We start from the raw sequence: 19,592 nt of genomic DNA on the forward strand, positions 1-19,592 counted from the left end.
TTGACCTCTGACCTTGAGGTCAAAGTCACCGATGTTCAAACCAGATTTTCAGTAGAGAAACTGATGATACTGGCTGTATCCCAGCTCAGGGTCTGCAGCCTTAAAGTACGCATTTCAAGGCCGATTACGTCACAGCGGCGCGCCGAAGGCTGTCCCAATTCAAAGGCTGCTCGAAATGCGGCCCTGAAATGCGTCCTTCATTTCCCTGAATTTTAAGGATGTGGCAGTGTAGACTTCGTGGCCCAACATATCCCAGAATGCATAGCGCGGCGGTGCGTGTGGATAAATTTGCCGAAAAAAACAAAAAAACAAAAAAAAAAAAAACGGCGGATGAGGGGCGGCCGAAGAGTAAACTTTAAGTACTGAATATTATGTCACTTATGTGCAAATGTTTAATAACGAAGAACATTAAACATTACTGTTGGCCACATGTCGGCAAAGTTATGTGACATTAGTGACGTTTGTGCTAACTTGGTTTTAAAGCCTTTACTTTAAAATATACACCGATCAATAGCTGAGCTTAATCAGAGAATGATCAAAGCTCATGTAGAAACAAACAAATGAACAAAAGATTTTCTCCTTCATTTCTGTCAAACACAGCTGTATGACACGTTTCCAGCTGTTAGTATCATGGTTGCTAGGCAACATGGGCAGCGCAACGGAGGCTAGACCGTCCCATTTCACAAGCCTCGCACTTCCGGCCTTAGCGGTCTTTGAGTACGCGGCCCTTGAGGATCGTTGAGGCTGCGTACTTTAAGGCTGCAGACCCTGAATTGGGATACAGCCATAGACGTGAAACTGCTATGTCGCTTCGTTCTGGAGTTTTAGCTTTCACGGGTGTCCACGTCACCTGCCCGTCTGGCAGGGTGACGACAATCAGCTTTTTATGGCTGTGGGGGGAAAATGCAAGTCACTCCATAATATGCCCCCCAACAATATAACAAATTTATAATGTAAGATGGGCAAATATTGCTTTTCTGTAAAACTACCAGGTAATTAAAATACTACTTACAATTATTTACTCCATGCAGTACTTATTACTTAAGCACTACTTAAATGTACTTCCACTGTAATTGTTTCCTATAAGAACCTGAGATGTTACCAGTCATTGTAGTGCACCTAAGTATTTGTATGTAAATATAGTTATATTGTAATTTATAATCCCCCATCAGTGTATTTTGTCTTTAGTCACAAGCCATAATTTAAAATATTATCTTCTTTATGAAGAAAAAAAAACAAACAAAAAAAACAAAACAAGAGAAAACCAAACATCTGAAATGAGCACTGGCCAGAGTCACGGATAAGAAAAAGAGGATTTTATTGTATATCATCTATGTACACCTTTGAACTAATTCTGAAAAGATCTGCACAATATTATTTTTTATTACCTATGAACAGGATGTCTGATGGTCATATACCCATGGCAACAAACCAAACATGGACAGGAGTGTTTTGACAATTTTGGTTCAACTGACAGCAGTCGCCCACTTCCCCTCCCTTCTTTTATTCACTTCCCTCTGCCCGCTGAACTTCTACCCATGTTAACAGTAGCAGCAACATTTCTGGGGTACACAACCAACAACACAAACAGAAAACAAAAACAAAAACAACAAAAACAAAATAAAAAACAACAACAAAAAGCACACAGGAAATGGTGGGGGGAAAAAAACAAACAAAAACAAAACAAAAAACATCATCTCTTAAGTTTATCTACCTCAATGCAGAGGACCCAGTGTTTGAGACAGCATGCAAAAAATGGATACCAACATGACACATGGATTCTGGATCAAGTGATGGCGTAACTAACGTTAACTAATCGCCCTTGTGGACATAACAGTGCAGAGCCCGATGGTGACAAATGTCAGTGTAATACTTTCATAGTCTCGTCTGGAGACGGACTCAAAGTCAGATGTAGAATGAAAACATGCAGTTTCTCTTTACAGCATGTCAGTCTTTGACAGTAAAACTCCCAACTACATTTTACATCTAACCACATGTTCCCTGTGCACGAACTGTCAGCAATCGTCTGGATTTCTGAATAAACAGCCAGTGGCAGTATCAGAATAGTAAGGTTTACAAGAAGCTGCTAAGTATTCCAGTGTCATTGAGAAAGATGTCACCCCAGAAGACGTATGTAGAAACAGATCTGCATTACTCAGCTCTTGAAAGAACTCAACAAGCACCTGCAATAGTTGTGTTTATATAGATTTAAAAAATTAAATTAAATTAAAAAAAGGAAGTTGCAGCAAAATGGCCTGGGATCAGTAGTACCACCAAATTACCATGAGAGGAGCAAGTGAAATACAAATTCCAGCAGATATCGCAATCCTTTCCTCGGACAGTCAGAAACCATAGACGGATCAAACAGATGCGTGAAAGTACCATCAGATTAAAATCACTGATCAATGTCACACTGGAGCTTGTGGCATAGAAGGAAAAAAATAAAACAAAATGCATGTTGTATATACAAATCATATGTACCCATCATCAGTAGTGTCTAATGTTAAAGCCAGAAGAAAAAACACCCATCATGATCTTTTACACAGAAAATATATATATTTTAAAAAGAAAAGATTGTTTTCATTGCCTTTTCATACGCCTCTTATTTGGCCCGTGTGTACTACGTCTTCACCTGTCACCGCCAGAGGGTTATGGCTGCATTCATTTTTCAAACAGCATCTTTACTTTAAAAAAAAAAGAAAAGAAAAGAAAAAGAAGAAATTAAATTTAAAAAATAAATGAATGCAATAACCCACGACTCTGAAGACTTTGACTGAACTACGACATTTAATTTTGTGGTTTGTCACATCTCATCTCACAGTGTTCATCATTATGTAGTAAAAACTATGAACAAATAAATAAAACCATCCCAAGAAGAAAAAAAAATTAGAATAAATTCAACATTATCCCTGCCACATTTCAAACTAAACGCCAGGACTGGACCGCATCTGCTATGTGACACCTGCCCGGTCTCACATGTGATGAGGAAGCTACAGTTGAGTGCAACTAATTTGTGTTTGAAGATTCAAGTGAGGGAATAAAATGAGGGGGAAAAAAAAAGCACAATCCAGCTGTTCATGCTTAATTACCACATGTCCAATAACTGATTTTCTCTAATGAACTACAGCCTACACCAGTAGACATTGTAGTGTCTTGGGAACATGCTAGTAGTCCAGACACCTTTTACTTACACACACGCGCGCACACACACACACACACACACACACACACACACACACCTATAAAAAACAGTGCTTCAGCCTCTTTCCCCTCCTTACAGCGACAGAATATGATGTTGTATGGCCAACACAATGGAAAGTTATGTGTAATCGTTCCTAAACTTGAAGCCCACGACATGCCCGACTCTCCTGGACGACTTTAGTCCATGTTGGACAATTTCAGAGAGGTTAAAAGGAAAAACAAGAAAACAGATGATCAAAAACAGAAGATTCTTTTCACTGTACAAGAGTTCTACTTCCTGCCATGGGAGATGAAAAAAGAAAGGTTGAGTGTGATGATATTAACAGTGGTAGTGCTGTAGTGTTGTGGCCCATGGAGAAGGGAGTCAGAGGGAAGGAGGAAGAGACGTGAGGAGCTAAAGGGAGGCAGGGGAAGGGAGAGAAAAGTCAGGAGGAGGAGAAGGGTTGATTCTCAGTAGTTTTGGCTAAAAAGGTGAGGTAGGCCTTGTCACAACTTGGAGTGTGGCTTTAAAACTGGCAGGGTTTTCATTTGCAGTCTGTCTTTAGTGTTTCTTTCCTATGGGAGTGTTGTCTGGTTGTGCGTCTCCAGAGTGTCTTTCTGCCGCCTGTACGCTCACATCTTCACATCCTCCTCCACGCTGAGCTGAGACAAAGTCTTCTTGATGCGCAGAGCTGTCAGTCTGGCTGCTCCGTTGGCATACCAGCACTCCCTCATGATCTTCCCCATCACGCGCAGTGACTGCGCAGCAAGAGGACAAAAGTGTTACAACATGACTTATAGCCACAGACATTTGAATGAGTCGCGATCTGTGCTTTTCAAACCAGCCTCTGTGTGTGAGAAAAATGTCAGAGTTTAAGGTAAGACAGACCTGTGCACCTACATCAGGGACATTAAATGTTGATTACTGCGTCTTGCACTAAGGCAATAACAGACTGTTGGACTGGCTCATTTATTTTGTATATTGAGGGCACCACTGCTAAGAATAGTACACTTTATGTAAAAAGCTGTTTTTCTGTTTTGTTTTTTAAGTGAAATTAAATCCAGAAATGAACTGATTTATCCAAGTTTTACTTTATTTGCTGGTAGCCAGCTCAGGGACATCATGAACCCCAAATTTTAACAATGGACGACTGAGTAGATAAAACTATTTTAATCCTCCCCCACAACTCTGACTCAGAAGTTGGCAGTCTACCTTCATACTTGTAGACCAGAACATCTTGTACTGCCAAACTAATACAGCCCAACTGGTTCCATATACTGCCATTGGACATATTTTTAGAAACCACTAGTGCAGCTGTTCATATACATGGTGTGAAATACCTCATAGCTCTGCCACCAATTGGGCACATTGGGCCTCAGTTTCTGGTCACACACCACCTTCCTCATCTCTTCTATGGACGGGTCAGAGGGCACAAGGTCATAGTAGGGTAGCTGGTACTCCTCATGGATACCTGTAGTACATGACAGAGAAGCATTTTCAGTCTCAGATTTCATGTTTCTGTTTATTTGACCAACTGTATCATATTTATTTATATTGTGCTCTTACCTCCTGTGTTGCAGCGACGCGCAATCTCCCAATACACCAGGCCCAGTGCGTAAATGTCAGCACACTTGAAGGAGTCAAAGTGTTTCATGTTTATGGATTCGTCCAGGACTTCTGGAGCCATATACCTGAGGGTGGACACACAGCATGAACAACAACTTTAGCACCACTAATAGAAACTGAAGTAAGATAACAGCCTCCCAACAAGTCTCAAACTTTCATTCCTTGTAATGCCCACTAGGGGGCGATACCTATGGCTGCAAAAAAGATTTCTGGTCCTCAGAATATGAGAAAAAACAGCCCTCACGCTTCACCCCAGTAAACACTTTCTTGATCACCGTCTGCCCTCGGTGACTCGTTTCTGGTCATGTTGAATTTTTGCATTATGCCAAGTTGTTGGCCAATGAGCATGCAGTTTCACAGTCAGCTCTCCTCCTCCTCAATAATTGAGCATGCAGTTTAAGATCACCAAGACAGCCATTGAGAAAAATCACATCTTAAGGCTTTAAAACAGGATTTGACAAACCACTGTGTGGTCATTATAGCTACTGCCATCTTTTACACTCTACATCACAGTACATCTATCTCACTCAAAGTTCTACCAAGGTCTCCCATTTCTGTGGTGCAGAGAATAACAGGGTATTACATCCAAGAGTGACTGGAATTATGAAAAAGTCAGAAAACTAAAATCCAGCTTTGCAAAGTTTTCACTTTCTGATATTCAAAGTATTAGAAGAAAAAAAAAGAAAGAAAGTTGTCAGATGTATTCTTTAAGGCCTCAGGGAAGACCTGTAAAATCCCCTGTGCGCTTTATCTACTTGAGTGCTGATAAGTATGGAAACATTTACCTCTTAGTGCCCACGCGCTGATTCGGTGCAATATCGATCGTGTCTGTGATAGACTCATGGCGGACAGCCAGACCTAGGTCAGCTATAGCACATGTGCCGTTCTTCTTAACCAGAATATTTTTGGACTTGAGGTCACGGTGAGCAATGCCAGGTTTACCTGCACGAGAACCAACACAACAGCATTACACTTGCATCAAGAACATGCTCGCCCTTTACATATAACATATCCACTCTGCAGACATGAAAGTCCCACCCTGAGTGCCTAGGATCTCCATGTGTAGGTGTGCCAAGCCGCTGGCAGCTGATAGCGCCAATTTGATCATCCCCTCAATGGTGACAGAGTAGCGATTCAGGTAGTCAAAAAGTGAGCCATGCTCATGATAGTCTGACACCAGCCAGAGTTGAGTCCAAGTGCCGTTGTCTGAAAGGGAACAAATGAATAACGTCGATCAAATAATCTACTCTACTTAAACAGCAGCGAGCTTGTAAAACATTTTATTTTGAAAAGGCCTAAACTTTTACTGTTGAGGGTTGTTTAAAGCAGCCTTCTTGTATTGTATCTTCATATAGCCAACAGTTTTCCTCACCTTTGTTGTCTGCTGCAATAAATCCTAGGATATTTTCATGCCGTAACATGATTGTCTGGTAGATTTCAGCCTCTCTGAACCAGGAGCGCTCCTCTCTGGATGAGAAGATTTTCACTGCTACGTCGCCTCCCCTCCACTTCCCGCGCCACACCTCCCCAAAGCGACCTTTTCCTATTATTTCCTGCAGCACAATAGTCCTGGCCACAGTCCGCTGCACAAACAGGGGCAAACCTGCAGAGGGGGCAACAGACAGGCAACAAATCAACAAGAGTTCCCTGATAAGTATCCTCACACCGTTATGGTGAATGTTACTCATTTGGGCATACTGATATATCTAAGGATGTATGGAAGCTCCTGCTTTTGCATACTGACCAGAGCCTGATCCAGAGGTGGACATGTCATAGATTAGGTCCTGGAGCGTCTTGTCCTTGGCCAAGTATAGATGGTCACAGGAGGGATCTTCTACCTCCAGCCGTTGTCTGTGGCTGTAGGCCCTCTGGTGATACTGGAACAGGAACACCCCGACCATCAGCAACACACAGAGCAGGAACACGGGCCCTGCAATCACTGCCACCAGCTCCACTGGCCCCCAGTTGCTCACTTGGGTTGACCATTCCCCCCCTTTGGTTGGGACTAAGACGACAAAACAAAACAAAAGAAATGGGTTAAAAAAATAAAAAAATAAATAAACAGTCACAATTGCTCTAAAGTATTTAATGAGGTCTCACCTGGGACTTTCAGGTCAATACTGTTGCAGTAATCTACATAGCAGCAGTGAGTATTGAAGAAACCTTCAGCACTCAAACAGTAGAACGGTTGCCCAGGAGGGACCAGGCTGTCCTGGTTGATGCAGACACGTACGTGTTCCTCCTTCCCATTGACATAATAAGTTGAAGCCATGCAGGCACCGTCTGTCTCGCACTCATAGCCTGTCTTCTCACAGTTTGTGCAGTTGCAATGTAAAGCTGAGAGAGTGAGAAAAAGAAAAGAAGTTTATCACCACGAGGTTACAGAGTCCTCTAGTTCACTTCTTCATTGTGCCCAGCAGGGGGCAAGCATACACCACTGTTTCAATACAAAATGTAATGAGGGTCCCTTTAAATTGTGGGCATATTATGACATGCAGACACAGATCCTTAGTGTTCAGCAGAAGCAGCCAGACAGCCCTGAAATCAGATCCTTCACTGCAGATGAACCCAGACACGCAGGGTGGAGACAGTCCTGCCCGTCGGGACAGACAAAGTGAAACTCAACAAGGGGAGAGGGCTCCTGCCAAATCCCCAATGCAGCATTCTGCTCCATTCCTCTCCCGGCTTTTTCTCATCGACACCGAGAGCCGCCACTGTTTCAGCTAATGAGACCAGAGTTTTATTAAACACAGCACACTTCTGCGCAGGAACCTATTAAAAGGTGACACACTGGAACTCCTGCCGCTTTCACAATAAAACTACGGTGGTCCATATACGCGCAAACAAATGAGGTCAGTGCCTGCCACATCTAAAACAGAACCAGTACTGGTTGAGCAATCCAGAGAGCAAGAAACTGAAAACTGATTAGATTTGGAGTGAAATGTGATTTCGAGTCATACCACACATGCTTCTCATTTAGAGCAAGGCCAGCACATTGGGTTTCTTCTAAGGTTTACTCCTACCACAGCGCACAGCAGGGCATGGCATAGTTGGTTGTAGGAATGTGGAGCCGTTTTTATTTTTGGTTGTTCCTTTTACACAGGAAAACCCAAAATGAAAAACGTACTGTCAACACTACCGTGGGTGAGGCCAGACAAAGGCTGGACCACTTGAGACTAATCACTGTGGAATTAACAAAGACAAGACCACTATACCCTAAAACAACACAGGAGGAGACACAAAGAGAAGAGGAATTTCAATCCCTATTCTTCTTCAAAAAGAGGCTCAACATTGGTCGGACAGCTGACAATGCCTAGCCTAGAGGAAAGAAAGACGTTGAGAGTGGCAAAATTCCACTAATCCTCTGTGTCTTATACTAAAGGGCTTCTTTGACCAGATGAGCTCAGTGATCTTCTCTTTTTGAACCAACGAAGAGGTCGGCCAAAAGGTGTCAGCAGATTCCAGCAAATTAAGCAACTACCAGAGTAGTAATAAAAAATAATAAGTAATAAAGTAATAAAAAAAAGAAAAAATTCAATGAGTGATATACTTATTGCAACATCTGCATGTAACATCCAAGTGGCCTAAACCACAAACCGTGGTGTCATAGCAGTGGTTTCCCCTGAACTCTTGAAGGTTTATTTCTGCGTGGGAGCATTTTTTGCATGTAGCGTGTACGCTGATGTGTCTATGCTTGTTCACCGAGTAGTAACTGGAAATGTGGAACACTTGAAGCAGAGTTTCAGTAATATTTCACATCTGGTGTGTGTGTGTGTGTGTGTGTGTGTGTGTGTGTGTGTGTGTGTGTGTGTGTGTGTGTGTGTGTGTGTGTGTGTGTGTCTCTTGTTCTTGAGGAGGTGAGTGGGAAAGTGACAGGAACTCAATGCTGAGTGTGTCCAAATTTCACTCAAGTTCGCATGCAGATGGAATTTCCTGCAGATTACACAGAGGTAAAGCAGGCTGGGCCTGATAAAAAGAGAAAAACAAGCCCTGTGCCACATCAGGCTAGTGCATGGCAAATAGTTTAACAAAATAAAACCGATGACAGGAGTCATGGCTGTAGGTTTAAATGCAGGATGACACATTACTTCCATCAACATTCAGACAACCTGAAACACCTCTTTCCACCAGGACCATCTCTCCTTCACGTCTGCCGTTTATGGCTTTTCAGTAAAGCATATCAAATTTTTACCAAGTGAATCCAGACAAGAGCCATTTTCATCAATACGTTCTCAAAAGCAAGAGCAGCATTTAAAAGGAAATACACACGCAGCACATTTTAAGACAAAGCGCCTCCTCACCACACTTAGGATTGTAAACCGAATCGCCTCACAAAACTCAAATTGAAGGCTATAAAAGTTTTTTTCATGACAAACATATTGCACCAATACACGATAATGAGCTAACAGGAGTGATCTGACAAGAACACGGTGATCTGAAAGGAAAAGGCACATTCATCACTGGAGAGTCTGTGTGTGGTAAGACAGATGGCACACAGACACAGACAGAAGCTCAGGAAGGAAACCAAACATGGCTGAAAACACACACATTTGCTTCTCAACTCTACCATGGATGGTTTGCGGCCTACCAAGAGTTTGGTTTGTGGGAAGTCCTCCCTTTCATTTAGGGCTACCTCATGACTATACCATGTGTAGCCCGCTTCCACGCTGAGAAGCAAAAACATTATGTGTGTTCAGCACAGCAAAAACATGAGAGGATATTTATTATTAACTTGATGGTGATTGATTCACAAGTTTAGATAAAATGATCTGATGTTTCATTACTGACTAATGCTTTTATCTAAATGAAAACATCCTGTAAGTTGAACGCCCTGTGACTACAATGTATAACATTTATGCAATCAGCAAACAGGCTTAGGCGATATAAAAATCTGTCCACCAGCCGTAAACGGTTCTACTGGTGACTGTGTAATATTTATCGATATGTGCATGATGAAAAAACACCCAAATAAAAGTCATGAGCAGAAAGCCCGAGATGAAGCAATTAGGCGGAGGACATTTCTCTCACATCCTGTTAATAATGAACAAGCTGCTGGGAAAAACACACGTCACTAAACCATACGGGCACACGTACAGTTATTGATTTAGTTTTCAAATATAATTTATACCAATTGGACAGCAAACATTAAAACACACTCAAATGTCACCTCTGCTTTCTGAAAAACTGAAAGAGGGACACGAATGTGCAAAATATGGGCCGACTCAACTCATTAGCACAAGCTTTGAAACCTGCTTTACAGGTTCTTTATCTGCCAAGTTAGATCCTCATGGAGGCAGACCACCAAAATAGAATAGTAAAAAATTGGCCTTCAAATTCACTCCAAAAGAACAAACTGCTCAAGAATTCAGCCAACGCTCACCCGCCAATATATTCATCTAACTGCTAAATCACAGCCCCAAACAAAACTTTGCAAAAGATGGCACGAGGTAGCGGTTAAAAAAAAACAAAAAACAAACAAACAAACAAACAAACAAACAACAACAACAACAACAAAAAACCATCCAAAAAACCGAGATGAACATCAGGCAATGTGGAGTTCTGCTACTTAACTAATTCAAACAAAAAACATTTATCCAAATGCTGTGTTGTTTACACAGCGCTCTGCACATAGATTCAGAGCCAAAGTGTTACAAAGCCAGACTTGCAGGAATATTACCGAGCCTAAATACACTTGGATCTGAGGAAAAGGCCGTGTGTGTGAAGTTTGAGTGAACTCTGCTCTTGTATCCACATAATTGGTGGTCTTTACACTGGTCCTTTGTGTGGAGATTAAGGCGACATGAGGAGGGGATTGGACTGGCCCTACATGAACAAAGACTGGAGTGGGGGGTGTGCACTTTTGCGTGGGGGGATGGGTGGCATACAGGGGACAGCAGAGTGGGGTTACCAGTAACAACCCCGATGTTTGGGGGAGCTGCTCTGGGCCAGACAGGATGGGGGTTGGTCCCCATTTGGGAAGGACAATACAGAGGGGGAGGCGGCAAACAGGGCCCCCCAGCTGCGATTGAGGTCTGCCCAAGTGACCAGCTGCGACTGTCATTAAAACCCAGTCTAGACTTTAACTTATGGGAGGGAGCAGAAAAGGGAACACATGACAAAAACAGGGAGAGCAGAGCCTAAACGCAATCCCTTTGAGCCGTTAGCACGGAGTTCCAATCATTCCGTTCGTGTTGAGACAGGAAATGGAGAACACCGTCAGGAAAACATTATTAAAACTTTGTTGCCATAAACAGCGTTGCCTTAATTTGGCGGTCCTATGAACCTAACGAAATAAAACACAGAACAGCCCCATTCCACAGAACTTTACCCATAAACCACGATGACAGCGTTCAGCAGATGCATGCGCCGTTCAGACCGACTTGGTGGAAACAACGCTCTCAAAACACGACTGAAGTTCTGTGTACGATAACATAAAGAAAATACTGTAAATGTGCTTGGCGCAGGGCGGCAGGTTACACAAACACTGTGGGTTTCTGGGGGCTCAGACAGACAATCAGCACGTGTGCGTGCATGGGGAGAACCATTACCAAAATGCACTGGCTGAAATTAGATCCATACAGATACCAGACTGAGAGCTGATCAAGACAAGCAGACGCCACCAGACAGTGTGAGTGCAACACACATACACAGGCTAACATACACATGCACACACCACAACTGTGTCCTAATCAATGCTAGGGGAAGGAGGAAAGTCATTACCTTTGTCTGCATCTCAGGGTCAGATTACTGATCTGATTCTAAAGTGAAGTCTCTGGGGCCGAGGCTGCTTCTACCATGTCTACCAACCACCAGCCTGAGGCTACATCCCTTCCTGTCTTGTCTGTTGTTCTGCTTGGGTTCAAAAGCACACGAGTGTGAGCACAGGTTCACTTTGGATTTGTTGCAGACACTTGTGCTCAGATTCTCAAACTGATTTCTAAAATGGTGGTAATATGAGTCAATGACATTTGAAGCTGCTTGAAACCCATCCTGGATGTTTGCAGAAGTGTCGTTTTTTTCACCTCTTCGGTTACAATTATTTGTTAAACACAAACACTGTTTTCTTACAGACCAACAACTGGCGCCAAATACACTGCAGACACTTACACACTTATTTTTAGTTTGCTTGTGTTTAGCCTTGATGTCAAGTTCTTCCTGTTAAAAGGGGAGTTTTGTCCTGTCCCACCATTGCCACGTGTCTGATCATAAAGGGCAGTTTCATAGTCCAAACTTTTTTTTTTTCCCCCTTGGTGATTTTTGTAGGGTTTCACCTTAAAATATTAAGCACCTTGAGGTAAACTCTTGTTGTGATCTGGTGTTACATAAATAAAACTGAAGTGACGCACTGAAAACTAAAGCTAATTTCCAAAACTCCTTGATTCTGCTGTCATTTGTATTTTCATTGCATAAATAACTGAGAAGAATGATCAGAATGACAATATATACATAGCACAACATATATATAGAAATTTCACATATGGCAAAAATATAAATTTTAGTTATGTCACTCTTTTCATTGTGAAAAAAGACAGATTAAGTTATTTTGCAGATAATCCTTAAGCTAATAATATTGTGAAACCAAAATAAAAACAGCCCAGACAAAATGCAACGTTGATCCGAGAACACCACAAGGATTTGGCATAAATCCAGCAGTTACCTTTAAAGCTCAAAAAAAGCAACTACTTTGCATATTCACACACTTACTCATAAGAAATTTTTGCTCTGTTTAAGCTACCAACACTATCTGAGCCCAGGAGAGAAAATAGGGTTAAATGGTATTTGAAGAGCTAGTTAGATAAGGCACTCTCACTGGATTCCAAAAGCAAAAGTTTTACCCTGGATCACACTAATCAAAGTAAATCATTGTCACGGAAGTATTAGAGAAAACTTGACAAGTAGACCGCATACCTTCTAGCAGAAAATTACAAGGCAGTGTGGGTCTGATCTAAATTCCAACAGCAGTCAGAAAAAACAAAAAAGAAAAACAAATCAAAGAGACATGCAATGGAGGAAGCTGTCGAGTTTAGCTCTATAGACATAAATTAATGTAACTATCAAGTCTGTGGAAGCACGGTGAGAAATCACAGATCTTATGTCTGTGTATGCTTAAGATACGCCACAGAAACAAATGCAGGTTCATGAACAATATGCAAAAACTCTTTAAACAAAGACAAGTACTTTAGAGTAAATTGAAGAGGACAGGCAAGAAGTTGGCTGGCTCTAAAGTGATAGTAATTTCTTGCGGTCTAGCATCAGTAATGGAGGAGCCGGGTCAGTCCGGGGCTATGCCGTCTGCTGTAGCAATTAGGGCTCTCTGCCTCCGGGCCAAAGGAGGTCATTAACAACACTGGTCATTATGGAAGGAAAACTAGACCACCCCGGACCTAACCTGACCCCGACTGGCTCAGTGCCACATTATGGAAATTGTTAGTAAACACAAATTGCAAAGGAGGTGGTGTCTGAGCCAGGAAGCAACCAGAAATTTTATACAGAGGATGTGATGCAACTTCATTTGATCACGACATAGCTGCAGGGATCTGGCAGACAATACAACTTATCTAGAACAGGTTTAAACAACTTCTACACACTGAGGGAGAAGGAACCCCCGCCCCTTTAAAACACGTTCTACTTTTCAAACTCAATCTTGCTTGAAATCCAAATGTCCATCTCCCCTCCCCTGTCCACACCGTCTTCTCTTTACGGGCTTACACCTTGGAACCTATAAAGTTTCAACCTCTCTGTACATTCTCCCTGCTCTGATCTAATGGGCAGGTATACGCATGTTCCAAACTGACTAGCTCACACAGCCACCACCTGAACTCTTTCACATCAAATTTGACATTACACAAGCACCTGCACCGTTTACCCCTGTAGAGTGAGTTCCCTGTTCAAACTGAAAGGAAGGCATGTTTTAGTTTCAAGCCACAACCACACGCCACAGACACGCAACATTATCCATTAATCTGAGTGCACCTGAACAGGTCTACCTTACATCTTAATGAGCACTACGGCCTTTTTCCATAAAAGCAGCAGACCGACAACACTCTACTATCTAATTCTGAAACCTATATACTTGCATAAATGTATAGGCATGCGTGCAATTACAATGTGTTGATGTAAACCACTGTGAATCATGCCGTTGCCTGCTGTGCATCTCAGTTGCTCATAATGAGAAGGGGGGGAAAGAATCCTTCTGAATACACTCATGTTCGGTCACTATGTTGCAGTCAGAAAACTCTGATCTAATGCATTCTGTTATTCACACATAGGCCACTAATGTTCATTTATTTATTTAACACATTCAATGTGTTAAATAAATGATGGGAAGAACATTATACGCTCTATTTGCCTCCTATTGGATATCATACCTCACTAGATGCATGATATCCAAATCTCACATGTATGTGGTTCTATCCATCAACGTTGTATGTGTAAAATAAATGAAGAAACATTAATAAGCCATGTCTGAATGACAGAAGGCGGTCATTTTACCAGAAAGACAGCAGGGTTATGCATCCATGACTAAAGAGTGGAAAAGAGGCACATCAGGAAACGACAATAGTCTGGCAGGCCTGGTGATTGTATGTTGAAGAGCTTCCAAAGGTGAGTTCAAAGGTCAAGAGATAGCAGGAGCTCATCTATCCAATGGCCTTCCTCTAACCTAGAGATAAAAAATTAAAAAAAAAAAAAACCCAACCCAAACTAAAGCTTTCTTCACCACCCTGTTAGAAGTAAGTGAATGAAAGCAGAAACGGGACCACAGACAACAAAGTACAGATTAAATTCTGACAAAGCAGCAGGCTTTTATATAAGTGAGATGGAGAATGTAGAGAGAAGGGGAGGGACGCGCCCTACCTAGCGGCACTGTGGTTGACAGTGCCCATATCACATTGCTACTTTGTTCAATTCACCCAGTCTGACTGCGTCACGTAGACATGTAATGCCCATAACACCAGTGACTCCTAATCCTCGTGAAGTCAACAACACGTGACAGATTCAAACCTGTGAGTAAAGCATATTCTCACAAAAACATACTCGCGCAGGCCTGGAATCTGCTCCAGCGAAGCAGCTTTCAGGTTTGTCTGGTTTCAGCCTGTGCATGGTGTAATCCATTACATAGGGAGAAAGCAGCTCATGATAGACTCGTGGCCCCCCTTGCATGACAAACCCTGCCAGATGGACAGACCCATTATCACTGTGTGTGTCTGCACCGGTCACAGACCAACCCCCAACTCTCCCCCTTCACACATCTCTGTTAATGTTGGTGTAACCCAGGCAAACAAACTGGCCACTCAGGTGTGACAATTTTCCCAGCATGCCTTGAACTGATCAACCTTAGTGTACTGCGCCCTTATCTAAACTTGTGGGGGAGGAACAGTTTTTATGATTCTCGGAAGGATGACTCAATTGTTTAGCACAGTACACTTTAATGGATAACAAATGAAGCAAAGATTGATTGATTGATTGAATCTTTATTTTGAACATGTTGAAAAAGTATAAAAAAAAAATAGAATTAAAAGAGACAAATGAACAAAGCAAACAAAAGGAAAACGAGCAACCACAACTCCAAATAAGATCATTTTTTCCCCCTGGCACACGGATCATTTTAATAATAAGTGTATCCAGTGAGTGGCAAGTTGAAACAAAGGTGCAAAACTCAAAGGAAGAGAACAGAGTTTTTCATAAAACAAGACATGCTTGTGTCTAACCTACTGAAGCATAATGAAAGTGAAGGGACGTTTGGAGCAAACTTAAAGGTCAGTAGATGCGCTGAGGGGCCAAACGCTCTGTGCTTTGGCTGAATATTTGGTGATATACTGTGTGTGCTGTTACATATAGTGATATATTGTGATGTGGTGCTGTTGTGTGAAGCTGGGCATCAGCTGCTCCAGCAGATGGGGAGGAATCGGACTGAAGAAGGACCATAACTGGCGCCTCAAAAGACCCCACTTGCCACATTTCCATCACAATGAACCCAGACTTCAACTCTGACTTCTGTCTGGGATGGCTGAATGTACGGCTGCTGTCGCCCTATGCCAGCATTCACTTTCTGCTGTGCAGGAAGGAAAGGGGGGGTGGGGGTCCACTAAGCACCCTTTTCACTCTTTACAAATGGAAAGCGATGGCAGAGCTGCCAGTGTTTACCCTCAGAAAACACATTTCATGCACAAAGTAGGTTAGGCCTTCATTCAGAGGCTCCTTTCTGCTCCTTCCAGCGTGGAAACCAGTCCTCACAACATGTGACGAAACTGTAACTGACCACATTACGCAAATTCAACCAGCCAGCTATCATTATACGATGTCCCCAAGCAAAACAGCGATAAGCAGTCACAAGCCAAAAAGACACTATTTTGTAAATAAGTTAGCATAACAGCCACACAAGAGATTAACCTCAGCATCAACAGCACCATGTAGACTACTATTCCTTGCTTGGGGTGTTCGTACAGAATAATAAAATCATATTTATATCAGTTTTGTATCCATTTAATAACACAGATTTATCAACATTATTGAACTTTAGCTAGCAGACGTTAGCTGGCGCTTCGGAACAGACAGCCCCACCATGTTGTTGTTGTGGTTGTTGTTGGTTTCGCTACTCGTGTTCAACATCAGCTCAATTGAATTTGTCAGCGGATAAAAGCCAAAAATATCGATAAATCATCAAACACGGCACGGCAGCCGGTTCGACCAAACAGCAGCCGTGGTTTTGAGGTCGACGCTAGCAAGACACGGCTAGCCAAATCCGCGATAGAGAGCGCCATGACGATTAGCGACAACAGGCGATGCCCAGTCCAGGAAAACACATCGAGACAAAAGCCGGAGAGGTGCTCGGATGAAACTTACCATTACCGACGGCCACCAGCCCGAGCAGGGCCAGCAGCGTTGGGGCAATTTGTTTTAGAGCCATTTCTTCATAACTCCCATCTCTCCCGCGATGAAATGCGTCGTAAGTGTGTCGTTATCAACACGACCAGACCTGAAACACAACCACAGTCCAACCGCACACCACCACCGCCAGATACTAGCCAGCCTGCCAGCCAGCCGAGTGACGTGTTTAAAGGGGTGTGTACGTGCGAGTTTAAAGGGGAGGGCTGAGGGCTGCACGTCCCCTTCTGCCCCTGAGGTCAGGGCTGTGTGGTAAATAAAGCGGTGGGCGAATTGCCTTCTTCCAGTTTCACATCATCTAAAGAGCAGGAGTGATCACTGTGTGTGTTATTTATGATAAATTAAAAGTGCTTTTGGAAATTAGGTGCCTGGATAATATTCTAATGATTGATGTTAAAATGATCTGGGATATATTAAGTCAAATCTTCACTATCCAGTAATTGCAGTGTGTTTTTCATGATTATATATAATACCAAAAAGAGCCTTGTGAGCTCAGTTCATAGCTAACATTGTGCATTTGATGGTTTAGCTACTAAAAATGTATGACCACGCTCAGGTGCTGCTTTCACTGAAATCAATCTGTTTTCTTTCTGTGAATTTTTATGTCTCAGTTCACTTTTTCCAAATATATATTTTCAAGCAAGTTTCTTTTTTTATTGAGCTCTGTGTATTATGTAACATGAAAGAAAACAACAAGTGAACAAACTGAGTGTAACTGGCAATGTTTATCATTTCTGAAAATGAAAAATAATGTTGGTGTGTATGTCTGTGAAATGTGACTAAATGTGTTGCCACAACTGGCTTTAATGTGTGTAAACAAAGTGCATCTAGGGCTCTATAATTTATTTATTTATTTTTATGCATGTGTTTCAGCTGCAGGATGAATTAATCTTCAGCAAATATGCTGTGCAGATTACGTTTATTACTCATAGCTGTACTTTTGGTGAACAAAAATCTATTTAAGGATCTAACTGGGTCAAACTGCTTTTCATTAGAATTATTGCTCAACACTTAAATTCATCAGGTAAAACAAACATGAAACAAAATAACACCTTTTTCATGTTGATTGCTTAAAAACACTTAAAATTTTGACATAAAGTCACAGCTGTTAACACAATGTTCTGTCAAAATTTCATGCTGTGAAGTCACCAAGCTTCTTCATAGGAACGGTGATCTAATGGAAACGGACCAGGAAACCAGTGTGAGTGACAAAACCTTTATCTTATCATGGATTGTGATTTGGATGCAGAACTTGAAATCGCAGGCCCCATGAGAGGAGATGATTCTAGGCCTCCCTGCATTTGACTGGAATTAGATTAGTAATACTCTGCTGCACTCAGATGTTTATCCACCCATACTCAGTGATTGATTCATTATCAGACAAATCCCCCACTGATATTACAGCCATGGGGAACAACATCTGACAAATGTATACTCGTTTGCTGTTCCCTGATCAAAGCGCATGAGGTAAATCTGGTTCAAATCTGCATAAGAGACCATTTTATTGCTTTATTTATATATATTTTTTACTTGATCTCAAATCACATCTAAGCCACTGTATCAGATTTTGAGAGAGAGTTACATCCGTTTGCAATTTCCAGTCCGAAAGTGTAAAATAATCGTGCATCCAAAGATAGCACAAGGTGTTTTGGTCCAGCTCTATTCAGGATTGTTGTCTCTCCTCAGGGACCAAACCTGTCTATACTAATACATTCATCTGCCTCCAGCTGAGAATGTAGCTCAGGAAGAGGTGAGCCAGGCTGCAACCAGGTGCATTAGGGACTTTCTCTGTGCCTGCTTTTATCACCTGTCCTCTTACTAGCACTCTCACTGATCTATCCTTGAGCCTAACTGTGTCTGCACAGCCTCCTCTGTGGCTTTATATCTGTCCATTATCGGCCCTGTCCAATTTATCTGCACATTTCTTCAGCGGGCATTGTCTGCTGAACAAATCTCTCCTGTCTCTACAGAGCCACTGGGAATGATCCCACAGTGAAAAGGAATACACAGAGGAGGAAAACACAGGGAGATGTGAGATGGGCTTCTGCACTCACTGACACACAGCTTGGCCTCTCTGATACTTCAACAACCCCCTGCAGTGTTAAAAATAACCAGCTCCTCATCTGACTGACCAGACAGACTGGGACTTCAAGGGAGTATTATCTCACTGGCATTTGTTCAACAACTAGGAAGACAGACAACACACACACACACACACACACACACACACACACACACACACACACACACACACACACACACACACACACACACACACACACACAGACATAAACAGATAAAGAGCAAGCATGACAGATGCAGAAAGAAAACATTGGAATGCTAATATTACGCAAAGGGGATGAAGCCGAAAGTCTTATTTTCACCAGTGACCAGGCAACATTTTAAAACTGTTGCACAGTTTTAATTCCCATTGGACATTTCTTATTCTTTTTGACATTCTGCTCCAGTGCTTAACTTTCAACATATTTTCTATGTGTAGTTTTTTATGTATGTGTGTATTCATATATGTATGTTCCTCCTTTTGTAACAGGATCTAAAAATTAGTTTGAAATAGAAGTCCTCACATTCAATATTTCCATAAAGGAAATCCAAAGCAGAGAGAATATTGAGGCAATTATTACTCAACTAAATCATTTGACCCAGAGAAAATGTATTCAAACAATACACTGAAGGTCACATGAGAGCTTTTTAAATGTAGCTCCTACAAATTGTAGAGAGACTCTCTAATTATCTGATGAAGAATTTTTTTCATCTTAATTTTAAGATACACTGCAGATAAAATAAAATAAAATAAACAAACAAAACACTACACAAATCTCCCATGTAAGGAGTATGGATTCTTGTTTGTCTGATGACCTCTGCTGGTCAATGTGAGAAC

The 19,592-nt window shown here is 42.0% G+C and overlaps 1 protein-coding gene across 1 annotated transcript; it reads right to left on the reverse strand.

Moving 5' to 3' along the window:
• Positions 1-1,301: 1,301 nt before the first annotated feature.
• acvr1ba (activin A receptor type 1Ba) lies at positions 1,302-16,853 on the reverse strand. The gene is made up of 9 exons (XM_004558766.3): positions 16,652-16,853; positions 6,908-7,144; positions 6,552-6,812; positions 6,180-6,410; positions 5,846-6,013; positions 5,593-5,749; positions 4,748-4,872; positions 4,522-4,652; positions 1,302-3,939 (listed from the first exon to the last, which is right to left on the reverse strand). Exons 1-9 carry the CDS (start codon positions 16,713-16,715, stop codon positions 3,814-3,816), a joined length of 1,500 nt encoding a protein of 499 aa, XP_004558823.1. The 5' UTR covers positions 16,716-16,853; the 3' UTR covers positions 1,302-3,813.
• Between the last annotated feature and the right edge of the window lie 2,739 nt (positions 16,854-19,592).

This window comes from Maylandia zebra, linkage group LG20, assembly GCF_041146795.1.
Source record: "Maylandia zebra isolate NMK-2024a linkage group LG20, Mzebra_GT3a, whole genome shotgun sequence".
Classification (NCBI taxonomy): Eukaryota; Metazoa; Chordata; class Actinopteri; order Cichliformes; family Cichlidae; genus Maylandia; species Maylandia zebra.